Source organism: Mytilus edulis, chromosome 3, assembly GCF_963676685.1.
Source record: "Mytilus edulis chromosome 3, xbMytEdul2.2, whole genome shotgun sequence".
In the NCBI taxonomy this organism is placed as follows: domain Eukaryota; kingdom Metazoa; phylum Mollusca; class Bivalvia; order Mytilida; family Mytilidae; genus Mytilus; species Mytilus edulis.
The window spans coordinates 31,165,801-31,183,951 of record NC_092346.1 but is presented as its reverse complement, the minus strand read 5'-3'; the positions used below and the strand labels follow the sequence as shown (position 1 = coordinate 31,183,951).

General features: G+C 31.2%; 1 protein-coding gene across 2 annotated transcripts; it reads right to left on the bottom strand.

Annotated features, from left to right (window-relative positions):
- Positions 1 to 546: 546 nt before the first annotated feature.
- On the bottom strand, positions 547 to 18,016 carry LOC139516228 (uncharacterized). Of its 2 annotated transcripts, XR_011662927.1 has the most exons (11): positions 17,915 to 18,016; positions 13,412 to 13,549; positions 9,561 to 9,694; positions 8,466 to 8,718; positions 7,869 to 7,937; positions 6,306 to 7,001; positions 5,409 to 5,611; positions 4,437 to 4,572; positions 3,636 to 3,781; positions 1,814 to 2,658; positions 547 to 1,585 (listed from the first exon to the last, which is right to left on the bottom strand). XR_011662927.1 is itself a non-coding variant. In XM_071306206.1 (10 exons), exons 1-10 carry the CDS (start codon positions 17,976 to 17,978, stop codon positions 2,251 to 2,253), a joined length of 2,247 nt encoding a protein of 748 aa, XP_071162307.1. In that variant the 5' UTR covers positions 17,979 to 18,016; the 3' UTR covers positions 547 to 2,250. The 2 variants fall into 2 exon arrangements, 1 of the variants encoding a protein (XP_071162307.1); XM_071306206.1 differs by having other exon boundaries at positions 547 to 2,658.
- Between the last annotated feature and the right edge of the window lie 135 nt (positions 18,017 to 18,151).

Below are 18,151 nucleotides of genomic sequence, written 5' to 3'. Positions count from 1 at the left end.
TTTTTTTTTCGAGCAAAGGCACATAAGAAAGTAATCAGCTCCTACTAATTATGTATAACATATAATATTTTATAACAAATATATAAAAAAAATATAAATAAAGATGATCTGAATACTTGCATCTCCCCTTGGTTAAAGGTGAACAATTAAATATTTAAACGGCCTACTAATGATGATCTATTTCATTTAATTTAATATCGTTATAAACTTTTTCAGTGAACACTTATTTTCCCGAATTTTCCTGGTTGACTTTTCCACTCAAAATTAATTCATCCTGTTTTAAGCATTTTTGACAGATCTTAAAGAATATAAAAAAAATATCCATAACATCAGATTACACAATAACATTAAAAAGTATAATACTTTTACTTAAGGTGGTACCTAACACTACAGGGAGATAACTCTGTAAAATCAGCTAAACGTTTTAATTACGTCGTGTTGTTAAAGGAATATCTAGCTTCTCAATGATCAAAATAAGTGTTTGTCAAACTGCTATATAACCAGTGTAATTTTTCTGATAAAATGGTTGGTTCAAATTTTTTGAAATTTTTATATTTTTGTAAAAGGGTCAAAGTAAATACTATGTCAAGATTTTAAGAAAATTAAACGAGCCAAATTAATTTTAGTTAAAGTGTTGGGTACCACCTTAAAAAACATACATTTTTAGATATAAATAAATAATATCATGATTATAGTGTATTTGTGGACAATTAATTCATTCTAATTTAATCATAATAAAAGAGTCATAGCATGGACATGATTGAGGGCAATAGAGAAAAAAATATAAAAAAGACCACTTTTCCTTACTAAAAATCTTTTTAGTTACTACCATTTATTCAGATGCCTAGGACTAGCTGAGAGAGGATTTTATGTTGGTCTTCATGCAATTTTCACAGCACATAAAGACTTGCCTTATACACTTTTTCCAACATGTTAGTGTATAAAAATAAAATATTTTGATACTGATTTAAGCTCTTTTGCACAGGGACACTGCACAAACAGAATTATTTCTTCATACTTTAGCATAACCAAGACACATAAACACAAATATATTTTCAATTAAATAAATAGATGTTCAAATAAAAATTGTGCCATGTTAATGGTTGGTATGTTTACAAAATAGTTCTAAACAATATGACAGGCAATATGTAAACATACAGCTTAGGAAAACAGCATTAGATGTGAAATTAGTAAAGTCAGAAGCCAGTAGGCAACTATTCAACTTGTTGGTCATCAATATTAACAACCATTCCCCTGAGAATAAAATTATTCAGACTTAAGAAAAAATATCTTTCACCTATTTTGAAGCGTAAAAAGGATAGCTCAACCCATAATATCTTTATTTTGCTTAACAATTAACTAGATTTATCTGTTACGAGGTTGCCCTTAAAATGTATGATCCCTGTTAGATGTGTATCTTTATCCTTGTTTATTTATTCTACTAACAAGAATAATGCTTATTTGGGCCCTTTTTTAACCCCAATTCCTAAACTGTTGAAACCAAAACTCCCAAAAATCAATCCCAACCTTCCTTTTGTGGTCATAAACCTTGTGTCAAAATTTCATAGATTTCTATTTACTTAAACTAAAGTTATAGTGCGAAAACCAAGAAAATGCTTATTTGGGCCCTTTTTGGCCCCTAATTCCTAAAATGTTGGGACCAAACTCCCAAAGTCAATCCCAACTTTCCTTTTGTGGTCATAAACCTTATGTTAAAATTTCATAGATTTCTATTTACTTGTACTAAAGTTAGAGTGCGAAAACTAAAAGTATTTGGACGATGACGACGCAGACAACGACGCCAACGTGATACCAATATATGACCAAAAAATTTTCAATTTTTGCGGTCGTATAAAAATGATATTACTAACATTCTAAAAATGCTTCCTTTCAATAAGACTTAAATATAATTTTTAATATAATGAAGTATATGCGTTGCAATTTGTGAACAATATAGCATCTGTGTCAATATTTGATTGTTCAAATTTGTGTAAAATTGGTATTTTGTAGGACACATATATGTATAATAGAATCATGATACACTAAACTGAATACTCTATTAATAACTATCTATGATAATGCTATATACTTTCACTTTTCATAATTCTTATGTCAAATTGAATTCATTATCCTACAATCATCAAAACTGCTAGCACTTCATTGGTTATAAAAAAAAAACCTAGTAGTACAAAAATTATACAAAAATTCTCAACAATATCTACATAATACAATGATGACATTTTATAACAACTATGAATTGACAGAGATACCCAATGGAATAAACAATGTATTTCCATCTGCCAACGTGCCCTCATTATTTGAACTTTCTTCCTCTTTGATGTTAATACTATTTTCCTGCATAGAAATATCATCATCGTCCTCATCTGTAATATCAACATCCGAGTCATTGTCTACCATTTCAAGTTTACTTTTTATTTCTGACACCATCTTTCTTACTTCCTTGTCTGGTGTTCTTCTGTATGGTTTTGTCCTGATTTTAGCAAATTCTTCTACAGTGAGAATTTTAATACCTGAAGCTGTCAACAGCTTGCCATGTCTTGTTTTTAGATGTCTTTTGTATGTGTTTCTCGTTTTGAACTTTTGAGGACAATCTGCACAAATGAATGGCGTTTCCCCAGTATGACGACGCAAGTGTTCCTGAAAAAATACCATAAAAAATTGATCATTACAATAAATGGCATTAAAATGAATACCTTAATTACTTTTAAGGTGGACTTCAGCAATAAACAAAATATTAGGTTGTATATTTTCCAGACATGCCTTTGGACATCATTGTATGGTCTAATCCAAATTGTCCTCATATACTCGTTTCCCCCGAACAAAGGATAAGGTTCACTTATGGCACAAAATTGCCTAAAATATTAACTTTATCATAAAACTACAAAAAGGTCACAAATTGGTTCCCAATTTTCGGACCTTAAAGCTTAAGGAAAATGTTGGCCTCCACCTACAATCCAAAATGTTTTGTGGCCAAAAAATTCCTATTTTAATACAGAATTATTCGATATAAAAACTTTTTGAATCGTAGATGGAGGCCAAGGTTAATTATGCCAAAAACAATAAAAATTATGGGAAAAAAAATACCAAAATAGACCTTAAAATACAAATGATGTTTATTCAAGGGGTAAATAAAAAAAAGCTTCATAAAATTTCTAAGGAAGGAAATATATTTTTGTCTTTATAGTATTATCAGAAGTATTTCTATGTGAAATTTGTAATTTTTTGGCCCGATTTAAAAAACATAAAAAATTTAGGGCCAATCTAAACCCTTCGTGAACCCTCTCCTTTGCTCCCCTTATTGAAAATAATTTTTTATTTCTCTTTCTGTGGTTTTACTTTAATATTTTTTTTTATTCAATGTACATTCTGCAAGGCATAGACACATTCTGTGATTTTGCTGAAGAAATACTCTGGTACCCTTTACTTATTGCTCATTGTTGGATGGATAATTGTTTAATGCTGAGTGGCTAGTTAAGTTCATTGAAACAGGGTCTAAATGAACTCAGTAGTTGACAAATATATCAAACATCGGAATTTTCAAACTTTATATTGTACAACTAGCCATCCAAATAAATATTATGACATTTGAAGCACTGTTGTATGGCCCGACTTACCTTAAAGTGACTTGGATGTCTAAACTTCCTACCACAATCCTTGCATGTAAATCTACTTTGATTATTGTGAATTAACATGTGGTAGTTCAAACTATGTTGTCTCGTAAATGTCGTATTGCATATAAGGCACATAAAAGGCTTGATTCCTGAAAAAAAATAAAGATAAGCAAAAATAGTTCTCCAGTCTTCAATTCCAGCATATTAGGAACTGAAATGAAACAATATACGTATAGTATTATTGAAATACATAACAATATGTCAAAGTATTATATAATGGGGGTCTCATTGGGGGGTTCTGATCACAGATCCCACTTACTGTTTTGAAAGATTCCCGTATCCCGCTTACACTATGTACGTAAGCAATTTCATTTTTTTTGCAATTTCCTGTGTCCCGCTAGACTTCATTTCCCGTTTTCATGACACAATAATTTGCATTTCACGTGTCACACTTACAAAAAATCGGCAATCAAGCGTCACGCTTAGACCCCAATGAGACCCACTCTAAATGTTTCAATGATTGTAAATTTTATTTTTTCTCCAATTTGGAAACAAAGTGTTCCATGCTTTCATTGGCTATGCCTTGGATACTGTTCAATAAATTCATTCTTTTCTTGTTTTAAGTGTTTCCAGCTTTTCAGGAATAACAGATTTTTTTTTTTAATTCCAAACATTTTATAAGGCATTTTTCACTTAATTTAGGCAGATCCTTCTGTGATCAAAATAACAAGTTTTAAAAGAGGCTACATGACTTACCCAATTAAACAGCTACAAGAATTTTTATATTTGCATAAGAATGATTACCTGCATGACTTCTGTAATGATACATGAGAGTAGCAGCTGCTGTGAACTGTTTATTTGTGCAGATCTTACAATATAATGGATACATTAAGTCCCTCTTTCTGGCTTTCAATTCTCGTATGCATTTTAAGGCAGCTTTCTGGAAGAAAAAGTCAGTCATATTTGTTACTGAGTGTATAAAAAAGTGTAATACATCACCATGATCACGACTGAAAGGCTAGAATAATATATTACAGAAAAGAGGTGAATTTGCAAAAAAAACAATCGAAATTTAAGTCCGTAATTCAACCAAGAAGGCTACATTTCTTAATTGGTCAAACGAATTCCTTTGTTACACTCATGTCTATACTCTAATAATTTAATTTTGAATGTAACATGTCTTCTGATTGGCTGACATTATTTTGTTATGAGCCCATAGACATAATTTAGTCATGTGACCGTGACATCGTCAACGTTTTTTCATGGTTTTCTACGGTTTAAAATGGAATTTAGAATTAAATTATAAGAAATGACTGTAATATTTTTTCTGTCTATTCGAAATAACATAAAAAATGTGGTGCACACTGTTAAATAACCCGCTACGCCCGTTATTCAGTGTGCACCACATTTTTTATGTTATTTCTTCATAGACAGAAAAAATATTACAGTCATTCCTTAAATATTCGTATTCACATTAAACATTGTATTAAGAAAGTTATATACTTTATAGTGGTCTTAATTTGCAGAGTTTAAGATGTTGTTTATAGTCAAATTGCAAGTGTTTCAGTTTATAGAAGAACAAATAATTCACCTTTAATCATTTATCAGGTGAAAGAGCTTGCATAAGGTGGCTTTACCTTTAAGTTTTACTAAACTTCAACCATAGTAACTTTTTATATAATAGAACTGACTGCTTGCATCAAAACTGATAAAACACATATTTTGTTTGGATTTAAAATAAATTAATATATATATAAAGAAAGAAATAGAACATACTCTCTCCCATTCCGTGGTTTCAAGTTCGTTTGGATTTTTCCTCTTTTTCTTTTGTGTATGAGGACCTATATTAATAATACATGTATTGTTTGGAGATTGCTGTCGATTTCTTCTTTCTTCCTCTGACAGAGATTCATATTCTTCAGGAATTGCAATTCTTCCATGCTTTGCTATTGGGCACTTGGGCATTGGTGGGTATGGTCCTTTAAGAAAAATGTACAAAACATATTTGATCACTTATTTGGTTAAACTGAAAAAAATATTAAAAAAACCACAATTGTTAAAATTTAATTCCTTAAGGTGGTAACTAACACTACAGGGAGATAACTCTGTAAAACCAGATGGATTGTTGGTTGCTTAACGTCCAGTGGCAAATATTTCATGCATATTCAGGACGATTGTAAAAGTTTTAATTATGTTGTGTCATTCAGGGAATATTAAGCTTTTCAAAGATTAAAATAAGTGTCTGTCAAACTGCTATATAACCAGTGTAATTTTTCTGATAAAATGGTTGGTTCAAATTTTCTGAAATTTTAGTATTTTTGTCAAACATGTCAAAGGGTCAAAGTAAATACTTTGTCAAAATTGTATGAAAATTGAACAAGCCAAAATTTAGCGAAGGTGTTGGGTACCACCTTAAATAAATTTCCCCAACAATTTTTTTTTTCAAACAAAAATCTGATCATAGCCATGATTTGCAATATATGTCTGGTATCCCCTTTCCATCCTTTTATTGTTCTTTCAGACTTGGGAAAGCCAAGACGCTTGGTCCAAAAGTCTTCCAAATTTTTCTTGGCATTTAGGAAATTACCAAGGTTCTCATTTTAAATGCCATTTCACCAATTTTTTACCTTTGCAAAATATATCAATTGTTTTAACAGTACTATAAATACCTACTTTGACCACTGTGTCCTTTAGAGATCACAGGATTTTCAAATAAGGAAGGAGATTCAGATCTGTCACCAACGATTTCTTCTGAACACACGATTATAGTTTTTGAGGCTTCATCATGACCATATCCTGACAATTCATCCATCACAGACACATTACCCAGACATAATATAGGTTCTGCATTACGTTTTGGTCGAATTATTTCTCTCCCGCAGTAAAATTTCAAGTTGTCCTCATCTTCAACCTCGACTTCTTCTTCTGCTTCACCAATGAATTCACGCATGTAGAAACTTTTCTTTCTTCCAAATACTGTTGTGTAGCTATGGTCATGATGAGGCTGAGTTCTACTTAACAGCTCTATAATTAATTGTTCATTTTCTTCTAGTCTCCTTTCCGTTTCTTCTCTGCAATAATTATCTGATTGTTCCACTGGTTGTACATCGTTTTTTCCTTTGATTATCCTATTACCAGATTTTACTTCCTTATTAGGTTGTTTAGTAATTGTTTTTGTTCTGTCACTTCTCTGTAATGAAGATGAATCATTTTCATCGCCAGAAATTTGGTCCATGCTATCCCTACTGTCTTCAGTTACTTCCCCACTCTTTAATTCTGCTGGGGTAGTTGTGTTTGGTATATTGTCATATTTACTTGTTTTTAATGCTGTAAATTTCATCTTCTTTGTTTTCTTGATAGCTGCCATTTCTATAAAAGAGGAAATGTTATAAAAACTTGGTAATACAAGTAACAAATTCAACAATTTTCAAATTAGTTTGAATCTCTGGTGGTGGGCTGTGAATTGTTACCATATAAGCTGAATTTAAGTACATTTGATAAAATCACAAAAAGTTGCAAAAAATGTAATTGTCATGAGTGTAACAACTGAGATAAATTCAAAAGATGTCTTTTTTTTCAATTTTGTTTAAACTGAATTCACTGAAGCATGTTCATCTGAGTACTAATTACAGAGACAATAGGATGTTTTAAGAGATTTAAGGTGGTACCCAACACTTTCACTAAAATTAATTTGGCTCGTTTAATTTTCATAAAATTTTGATAAAGTATTTACTTTGACCCTTTGACAAAAATGTAAAAATTTAAAAAATTTTGAACCAACTGTTTTGTCAGAAAAATTACACTGGTTAAATAGCAATTTGATAAACAGCAATTTTGATCATTGAGAAGCTTAATATTCCTTTTACAACACAACGTAATGAAAACGTTTAGCTGACATTACAGAGTTATCTCCCTGTAGTGTTAGGTACCACCTTAACATAAACATCAAGCATAACCACACTAAAAGCTTAGTGTCCTGTACAATGTACAGAGCATCATCAGGGGTTTGTTATTGTTTAATAGTGTGTGAACTTCTGTTGGTTTTTTATTGCAAGTTTAACTATAACTTTTTTTCTTCCACTTTCATATTATTCTTAGCTTGTCAGTTTTAGTGTTTGTCCTGTAAAAACTGAGGTCAACTTTCAAATTAACATTGTAGGTCTTCCTCTATCCCTTACATTTACCCACAGATTTTCTTTTAGTTCATACCTGATTAAATTGCAACTTATTACTTACCTGCTAGTCTTTTATTTTTCATATGAACAGGTTCAGCTTCAAAGTAAAAACGTTCTTTTCTATCAGGATCTGAAACAGTTGTAGATGTGCATGATTGGTTTACAATTGTATCCAATAGAAAATTAAAAAAATTTCAATTAATGTACCAAAGCAGATAAGTTTCAAATAGTATCTTCAGAAACTTTTTAAACCAATTTATTTTACAAAGAATAATAGTAATCACTGCCTTGAAAAGATACAATTGATGGACGAATTTCACTTATTTGACCAATTCATACTAGTGAAAATCCTATGTTGGTGGATACAACGGGTTGTAACCTAATTACCCAAAAGGGATATAACACATTTGGGGAACAAAATCACAAATAAAACTGTGATTAACTGTGCAAAATTTTCTTAATTTTTAATATCTTGGTGGAATATTTTAAGTAGCAACTATTGGTTCATGACTTTTCAAGAATCTTTGCTAGATTCCTCCCAAATCTTAAAAATTAACAGATAGAACATTAAATATTAAATAATCTGTTATATACACCTTTCCCAATAGCTCAATATCCTACATGATTACATGGATTTGTATCATAATAATTATCTTACCATTTTCTTCATCAACTAATTGCTCAAGATGTTTGTGTAAATGATTCCTCATCTTCATTCTTGCCCCAGATTCATTTCCAAAACTTTTGAACTGAGTCTGGCATTTCCTTGGCATTAAGTAACATGTATATATGAAGTTTCTTGTCATTTCATTAGATGACATTTCAGCATAAAAGTTGACTAAAAACTTGTCTGAGAGTGTTTTTATCTGTTTGAGGTTTAAAATCTCCAGAGATGATAACAATCTCATGGTCTGAAAAAAAGAAAATGATTTATCATTGAGTCCATTATTATAAGAATCTAGCAAACAATTTTGTATGAGTTGTACATGTATTCACAAGGTGTTGTTGTGTTAATTATAAGAGACAAAAAAATCATCAAATGTCACATACTTCTAATTATTATTGTCTAATTGAATTGGAATACAAACAAGAATGTGTCCCAAGTACACAGATGCCCCACTCGCACTATCATTTTCTATGTTCAGTGGACCGTGAAATTGGGGTAAAAACTCTAATTTGGCATTACAATTAGAAAGATCATATCATAGGGAACATGTGTACTAAGTTTCAAGTGGATTGGACTTCAAATTCATCAAAAACTACCTTGACCAAAAACTTTAACCTGAAGCGGGACAAACAGATGGACGAACATATGAACGAACCCACAGACCAGAAAACATACTACCCCCCTTCTATGGTAGGTGGTGCATACAAATCTGCTGGAAACATAACTACATTTGAACAAGGGTATAAACATTATAAACAAGAATGTATCCATAGTACACGGATGCCCCACTCGCACTATCATTTTCTATGTTCAGGGGACCCTAAAACTGGGATAAAAACTCTAATTTTGACATTAAAATTGGAAAAAAACATATCATAGAGAACATGTGTACTAAGTTTCAAGTTGAATGGACTTCATCTTCATCAAAAACTACCTTGATCAAAAACTTTAACCTAAAGCAGGACAGACGGACGAAAAGATTCACAGACCTAAAAACATAATGCCTCTAACTATTTTAGGTAGGGCATAAAAAACAATTATTGTAACAGTAACTACTTTTTATAATAGCACAAATATATTCAATACCTTTTTATTATTTCTTTTAGGTTCACTTTCAAGGGTTTCAGAAGCAACTTGTGCTAGGACATCTAATGACATGTAATTTGATTGGTCTTCTTCATTTTCTTCAACCTTTATTGACCTTTTCCTTGTTCTAGATTCTACAAAACATACATATCAATATTTTACATTCATCAAGTTCATTACACTTCAATGAGCAGTCTCATGGAAAGTAATTAATATGTGACAATCAGGTACTGTAAAATGAAATCCTATGATGAACTATTTTTGTTTACTTTCATTCTAAGTAATACAAGAGGCTCTCAAGAGCCTGAATCGCTCACCTGAATTTTTTTGGTTTAATCTCTCATCAATGATTATTTTGGCTTTTCAATTTATTTAAATGTTCTTTGAATCGTCCTATTTTCTTCAAAAGCAAAAAAAAATCATTTTCTCCTATGTTCTATTTTAGCCATAGGAGCTATGTTTCTTGACATACAAGGAAATGAAATATAAAATTTATACTAGATACTCTGAAACTCTGAAACTCATTTAGCCTAAGTTTGGCTGAAATTGATACAGCAGTTTCATAAGAAGATTTTTTAAAGTAAGTCAACATGATGAACAAATTGTGAAAAAAGTCTTTAAAGGGCAATAACTCCTAAAGAGGTCAATTGACAATTTTGGTCAAATTGACTTATTTGTAGATCTTACTTTGCTGATCATATTTGCTGTTTACAGTTTATCTTTATCTATAATAATATTCAAGATAATAACCAAAAACTGCAAAATTTCCTTAAAATTACCAATTAAGTGGCAGCAACCCAACAATTGGATGTTTGATTCATCTGAAAATTTCAGGGCTGATAGATATTGACCTAATGAACATTTTTACTCCATGTCAGATTTGCTCTTAATGCTTTCGTTTTTGAGATATAAGCCAAAAACTGCATTTGACCCCTATGTTCTATTTTAAGTAACGGCGGCCATGTTTTTTGATGGATCAAAAATCAAAGCACACACTTTGTGCAGGATAATCTAAGGAACAACCATGCTAAGTTTTAACCAAATCCATTCAGTAGTTTCAGAGGAGAAGATTTTTTTTAAAGTTAGCAAATATGATGAACAAATTGTGAAAAATTGTCATTAAAGGACAATAACCCCTTAAGGGGTCAATTGACAATTTTGGTCATATTATCTTATTTGTAGATCTTACTTTGCTGATCTTTTTTGCTGTTTACAGTTTATCTTTATCTATAATAATATTCAAGATAGACCAAAAACTGCAAAATTTCCTTAAAATTACCAATTAAGTGGCAGCAACCCAACAATGGTTTGTTTGATTCATCTGAAAATTTCAGGGCTGATAGATCTTGACCTAATGAACATTTTTACCCCGTGTCAGATTTGCTCTAAATGCTTTCGTTTTTGAGATATAAGCCAAAAACTGCATTTGACCCCTATGTTCTATTTTAAGTAACGGCGGCCATGTTTTTTGACGGATCAAAAATCGAAGCGCACATTTTGTGCAGGATGTACTAAGGAACAATCATGTTAAGTTTCATTCAAATCCATTCAGTAGTTTCAGAGGAGAAGATGTTTGAAAAATTGTTAACGACGACAGACGACGACGACGACGGACGCCAAGTGATGAGAAAAGCTCACATGGCCTTTTAGGCCAGGTGAGCTAATAATACATGTACTTTATAAAGTTTATTTTACAATACAGGCCTGCAGCCAAATGTCATGATTGGACATACGTAAATTTTTCAATTGAAAACATTAATTTATTATGCCAACTGCAGTTAAATAGCAAGATCCTAACAATAAACAGACAGACATAATTTCTAATACAATTAACTCACACAAGCCAACTTGCTATATTTGATCTTTCCAAGGGCAATATATTAGCATTTATGTTTTTCTTAATTTTTTAATATACATCTTACAAGAAAAGAAGGCATTTTATCATTAACAATGCTATTTTCCATATATATTTTTAATATTTTTATTTCCAAGGTGATTCAAAAATTGTCCGTACCATTACTAAAATAAACCTTTGATATAGATTTCATAAATAGCTGACTGTAACTATAGACTTGAGAGTGCTTACAATGCAATTTTCTACAGAATTTATATTTCCAAAACTCATCCAAGACTTTGCAAGTTTGGTAAACCTGACATATATAAATCTCAAAAATATAGATCAAAAAATTGTACATGTGACAGCACTTAAAAGAACAGATAACCAGAGGGGTAGCCTTTTATTGGTATGTCCACTAGCCTGCAAAACTTCATGTAGAGGAAAAAATAAGCATATCAACTCATCATCAACGTGTCAACCCTTAATAATAATCAAAGAGCTGAATAGCTCTGAGGGGAAAGACGGCCCTTGTTTCTATTTCATTTTTTTTTGGGGGGGGGGGGGGGGGGGGTATCTTTTGATAGTCTTCATATAAAGAATGAAAAAAAAGAACAGCTAGAACATGTGGAAGGTTGACACTATTGGTATAAATTGTTGTTTAATGTAATTTCGTTTCTTTAGTTTAGGGTTCAATTTAGACCAATGGAAGAGATCTGCATCTTCTAAATCTAAACATTCAATCAAAGTTGATAGTTAATTATCTAAAATTCAACTAGTTGAATTCTGTCATTTAACAACAACTACAATTATTTTTGAAATTTTAATAGTGTACGACTGAACTGCAGGCTAGGGCCATTTTCCATTTTTTGTGACAGTACTCTTAAGATTTTAAATTTTTTTCTTAAGAAAGTTAGGACTGAAAAATCTATTCAGTTTTAAATTTCCATTGATAAAGTTCCCAGTTACATCTATCATCACAGGGATACAGGTACTAATAAAAATAACAATATGATTGATGTAAACTGTGTGAAGCTTGTTTCCAAATCCTACATTTTGAAATATTTGTAAAATTTCATGAATAAATAGGTTTCAACTACAAAATGCAACATTTGTAATTTTTTTTTGTAACTATTACAATGATTATGTTGGTACACAAAATTTAGTTTTAATGGAAGACTACTTATCATATACTAAATGTCACATTTTAGGTGTTTATTTTAGTGGATAATTAGCTTATAAATTGAGGTGCTCCTGAATTGGAGGAAGATTCTCAAAACAGAGTCTTACAGAAAAAAATGGAAAAGATCGTTTCTCTCCCCGATCTCATGTAGCCCCTCGGACTTCCTGTTTACTTTAAAAGTTGTTGACCTACAAATTAAAGTATTGCATGTTGATGTTTGAATCATCTACAGCAAACATCATTATGCTTAAATTTAACAAATACTATTTTTTAATAAGTGCACAATCTTTGAGAATGATTTAAATAACCAGTGAAGGATATCCCTGCTTATGCGTAGTGTGGCATTCCAACAATGACGTCACTATAAAATATAATGTAGGTTGGATATATTTAGCATATCTCGTCATACTGATTTTTCCGGAATTTAAAAAAACGTAAATAGTGTAAAGGAGAGCTCATTATACGATAATTTCGAGAGAAACAGAAGGGAAATGTGTAAAAAAGTGTTTATAGTCAATTTATTCATTTGTGTCTCACCATCTCATCATTCTCAGTAAGATTTGTTGGGGGATTTTCAACACTATAAAAACAAAATGAATGATGTGAGGGAATGTCACTCTGGTCAACCCCATTGGGGATTGACGGCTTGAAGCTGTCTTCCCCAAAAATGCACACATATGACTACAAATTTATGTGTAGATTCTCAAAGTTTGCATGCATAATGTTAGCTTTCTTTGTATTTTTTTTAGTGTTATTCACTGTTTATGATGCAAAGTGATCTAAAAAATAAACAATATTATGTAAACAAGTACATTTTTTATTTTACCAACTAACCTTGCCCAGATTTGCAAAGTAAATTAGTGATGTGAAGGTGACTGGCAGATATTGATGGTGATGTATGTAATTTGGCTGCCCTTGACCGTGGAGATCTTGAAAGAGAGACCGGTGTTGATTCTTCCTCTTCACTGCTTTCTATAAAATACAATAGAATAATGTTACCTGCTTATCAGCAATCAGCACATGAAAAATTGAGTTGAATATTTGCCTAAGTTTTAGTTAAAATGATAACAATAAATACAATGTCATACTAAACTTCAAAACATATAAATGAACTAAAACAAGCATTCTGTGAGCATGTTGAGTATTGCATGGCAATACATAGTTGCCTAGCGGTTAAAAAATCATTGTAATGGAACGAAATTCTAACTTGATTTATAACTTGCCATGGTGAAACTACATAAAATAATAAACAAACATACCAATAAGTTCTTCAAACAATTTGCCTTAGAAAATTTATCAAAATACAATGTCTTTTACAAATCTTTTAAAAAATTATTTTTTCCCTTTGAACAGAAATCTAGTACTTATATAATAAGTATTTCATCAAAGATTTAATTCTAGGGAAAGGGCTTTCACTGAACAAGGAGAAAAGCTAAAATCGTGAAAATCGAACTTGACCTGTAACTGATCATGATAAAACAATAAATCAAATATCTAATCATTATCTTTAAGCATGAAGAAAAAAAGTCTGGAAAACTGATTTGCAAGACTGACGGATGGACAGACAGACAGAGTGCAGAAACCTAAAATCTCCTTCGCCTTCGTCCGTAGTGGACTAATTAAAATACATTTAAGACAAACAAAGGGCAGAAGTTCCTAAATATATATATATATATGATATAAATGCCTATTTATTGGAAAATCTTCAATATAATGTTTAATTTGTTAATATCTTAAAGCCGACTAAAATTAATTATTAGATCTTCATCAAAATTTTTGAAAAAAAAGGGGCAGGTAAGAGGATTTTATTTTTTAAATTTTATTTCATATGACACCTTCTTGTCACATGTTATTAGGTCTTTCCACCTTTCTGTGGAAAGACCTATTGTATTTCTTCTGATTATTATTATTTTTTTTTTTTTTTTTTTTTTCTTCCGCCTAATTTTGATATTGCGACAAATGTTTGTTTCGCAATATGTCGCTTAGATATTTCTCATATTGTATCGTACAGTTTATGCGCTTTTACATTTCACCCTGCTAAGCCGAACACTTTTCTTTGTAAGAGTTATCTCCCTATTCACTGTTTATCATCAGAGTGCATCTCCTTCGTAACAAAAAAAGATAGCGACAAAATTCTTTTTACAAATTGTTCGTTACATCCTAAGGAAAATTTGGCTTATTTGGATCAAAGCGATTCGATGAAATTTTATAGGAGTTATCTACCTTTACAAAATTATTTTCTCAATATGTGTTATTAACTAATAAACCGTCAACCATATAACCCTGGAATGTATTTATTTGAGATCCCTAGGCCCTTTATTAGAAAATGGGGTCAAGGTCAAAGGTCAAGGTCAAGTTCTAAATTCGGAATTTTCCATGTTTTTGCATTTTCTCCAACCCTTGAAAAGGTATATATTAGAGAACAAGTGCAAAATGATTGCTTTATAGTTATGAAGATATTTTACATTTGGTCTGATACAATTAAATAGCATCTAATAGGAGTTAGTGCCCCTGAAATGTCTTGATATGAGGTTATTTGATTATAACTTCAACTAAGTCCATTTTAATGGCATTTGACCTTGTGCAAAAGTTTGGATGACAAATGACCTTGAAAAATGACTACCGGAAGTGACCTTGAGAAAACCGGAAGTAACCTTCTTTGCAATTTTTTCGTATAAAAGTACTCAAAATCCATATATTTTGTCATATAGATACATAAACTGATTACTGAAGACTAAAAATGACTTCCAACAAACCGGAAGTGACCATGTATCTCCCATTCTAAATACAAAAGTATATAGAAACTATATATTTTTGGAATCAGTGTGAAAGAAGCTGTCATATTAGACCGGAAGTGACATTCATTTCACCGGAAGTAGCATATTATCTCCTTGATATCACTGAAAAATATGATTAAACCATTATTTATCGTATCAGTATGAACAACTATCTTCTTATCAAAATTTCTTTGATATGGAAAGACCTTCAATTGTTCTCTGAACAATTGGTTTTTAATTCCTATATGCAAGTGTAATAATAAGCTTGTATCATGTAAATACACCCATAAGGTATCGTGTATAAGACATTTATTAACAATCAAAACCAAGGAGTAACCAAAGACTCATTAAACCAAAAGACATTTTACATCAACAGTTACAAATAATAAGTAGGAAACAACACGAACTCCACTAAAAACCAGGAGTGAAATCAGGTGCTCCGGAAGGGTAAGCATTTCCTGCACCGTATACGGCACCCGACGTGTTCAGTTCGAAATGATGGAAGGTCGTTTACGTCGTTATGACTGAGGAAGAATATCACTGAGATATGATTTCTGACACACTTTTGTCTTAATGGCAAATCAGCTCATGATGGCCATCATAAAATTGCTTGAGTGATTACCTTAGTTTGATTGATTCATAGCTCTGTCTTAGCAACTTTTGAGAAAGCAGTATTCCTTGTTCAACAAAATCAACGTAGTTTGAGCTAGCTTTAGATTAACCATGTTAACGTATCAATTTAGACACATATACTAGCTTTAGATTAACCATGTTAACGTATCAATTTAGACACATATACTCCATAAGCTGGTGCCGCTTTTACAAATTTGTAAATATATTCACTGATTGGAAACCACTGTTCTACATGTAATTGCCGCTTTAGAAACCTATTTTATAATAAACAGCAGAAATGTGGAGAAATGCTATCTTCTTCAAATGTATTTTGCTTTCTAAGCAATGCTTGTTGTCTTAATAAAATGAAGCAAATGCATTATATGCAACATGAGTACATAAGTACAGAATAAAATGAAAACTCAAACAGTGTGGAAATAATAGGGTTGGTCCTTAATATGCAAGATGAAAATAAACATAATATAATTACAATGTAGAACATAAAGATGTTTAATGACTTTATCATGGGTATTGGGACAGAGGATGTTTTCTGTTTTTCTACAAAAAAACGAAAGGCATGGCTAAATCTAAAGCTATAAATTAATAAATCAAAAATGTGTATGTTTGTCGATTTTCTAAACTCAATAGACTATACGGTCACCAATCTAAAAAGTTCATACTTGTGTCATTTTCTTTATTCCAGTCAAATGTGTTCCACGATTCTTACGCTCTTGGGTTTCGTTCACAGTCCAAATTTCTTGACACAGTCATTGTATAAATAAAATAAATCCAAGGTGTTTTACTCACAAACATTTGTGTCATTTGTGACATACGGCGATTTGAGTTCTTGGACACAGCCTACTATACCCGAATATTTCAGGCCCTTCTCGTAATCAATCTCTATTCTCAGTAAATGATGTTGTCATCATAGATCAGCAGAATATATCGACTTAATCATTCAGTAAGAATACTCTAAGAAATATGAAAAAAGAAATTTGAAACAGGAAGTTTTACATGAAACGTTTTCACCTAAAAGTAAAATAATTTTGGCCCTTAAAAATGAACTTATATGGTTTACTTTTACAAACTGTGTCTTGGATGGAGAGTTGTGTTGTTGACGCTCACATCACATCTTCTAATATCTATTTATAGCATCATACGCAAAAATACAATTATGATGTTACATGTAAATAGTTAAACCTTTTTTCTGTCTGCTATTTATTGAAAATTTCAAAAGCTTCAAAAGTAACCGCTTCGAGACCATGTATATTTCATATCGGGTTAATAGGCCTGATTTTAACACACAAGTCAGTAGAAGTAAAGAACCTGTCTAATGTCCGTTTTTTAACATAGGACATGTAAACGTGCAAGTTTAATCTAACGTACTTGTATGTAATGTCATGAAAGCTCTTTATAGGGCCCTTTAATTGGAAATAAAATATTCTTCTTCTGTAGGAAGTTCGGGAGTTTACTATAAACATCAGATACAAATTATCTACTACATACAAACTAAATGAGTACCATCCAAGTTTTAGGTAACTTTTATTTTTATTTTATAAAAATTCATAAATCTATTACCTGAAATTGTCATTTTCATATTTTTTGTTATTTTTGAAATTTATAGCAGACTACATTTTTGTTTGCCGCCATCTTGAAAGCGTCTGTCAGCGCATGGTATATATTTTTACGAGAAATGTGACATTTCTAAACATCTTTCACTTTCAGAAAACTGTTAACTTGTTGAAACATAGTCTCTCTTCAAGAATGACAACATACAATTACATTGTCATGTCAAAAAGTACACATTTCATGACAAAATTCGACAATGTGTACATTTTGTCATAGCAGCCGACATTGTCACATAAAAAGTAAATTTTATTGTAGATGTCGCAAAAATGAAATTGGTTACATCGTCAATATGACAGAAAACTTATTAATCTGTAACTACCCGATTCCAAATATTCATTCTGTCTCTTTTCGGGTGATTTTTCTGCTCTTTTTCGAGTCGCCATTGTCGGGCACCTGCAACTCGTCTGCTTTTACCTCATTCCTTGAAGAACATTTTGCTATTTTAAAAATATAGTGCACTATTTTTTACAAAAACTGAATCAATAATTTTTAATTGGTTTGATTAGAAATTGTATGAGATTTTATGATATTTTTTACAAACTTATTTGAAGAAATT

Excerpts from the sequence above, each read along its gene's own strand:
- LOC139516228 (XM_071306206.1), bottom strand. The coding sequence starts at position 17,978 with ATGGCGACTCGAAAAAGAGCAGAAAAATCACCCGAAAAGAGACAGAAT. Across the intron at positions 7,002-7,868 it reads GAAAAATAAAAGACTAGCAG|AAATGGCAGCTATCAAGAAA; the intron begins GTAAGTAATAAG and ends CCTCTTTTATAG. Across the intron at positions 2,659-3,635 it reads GACATCCAAGTCACTTTAAG|GAACACTTGCGTCGTCATAC; the intron begins GTAAGTCGGGCC and ends GTATTTTTTCAG.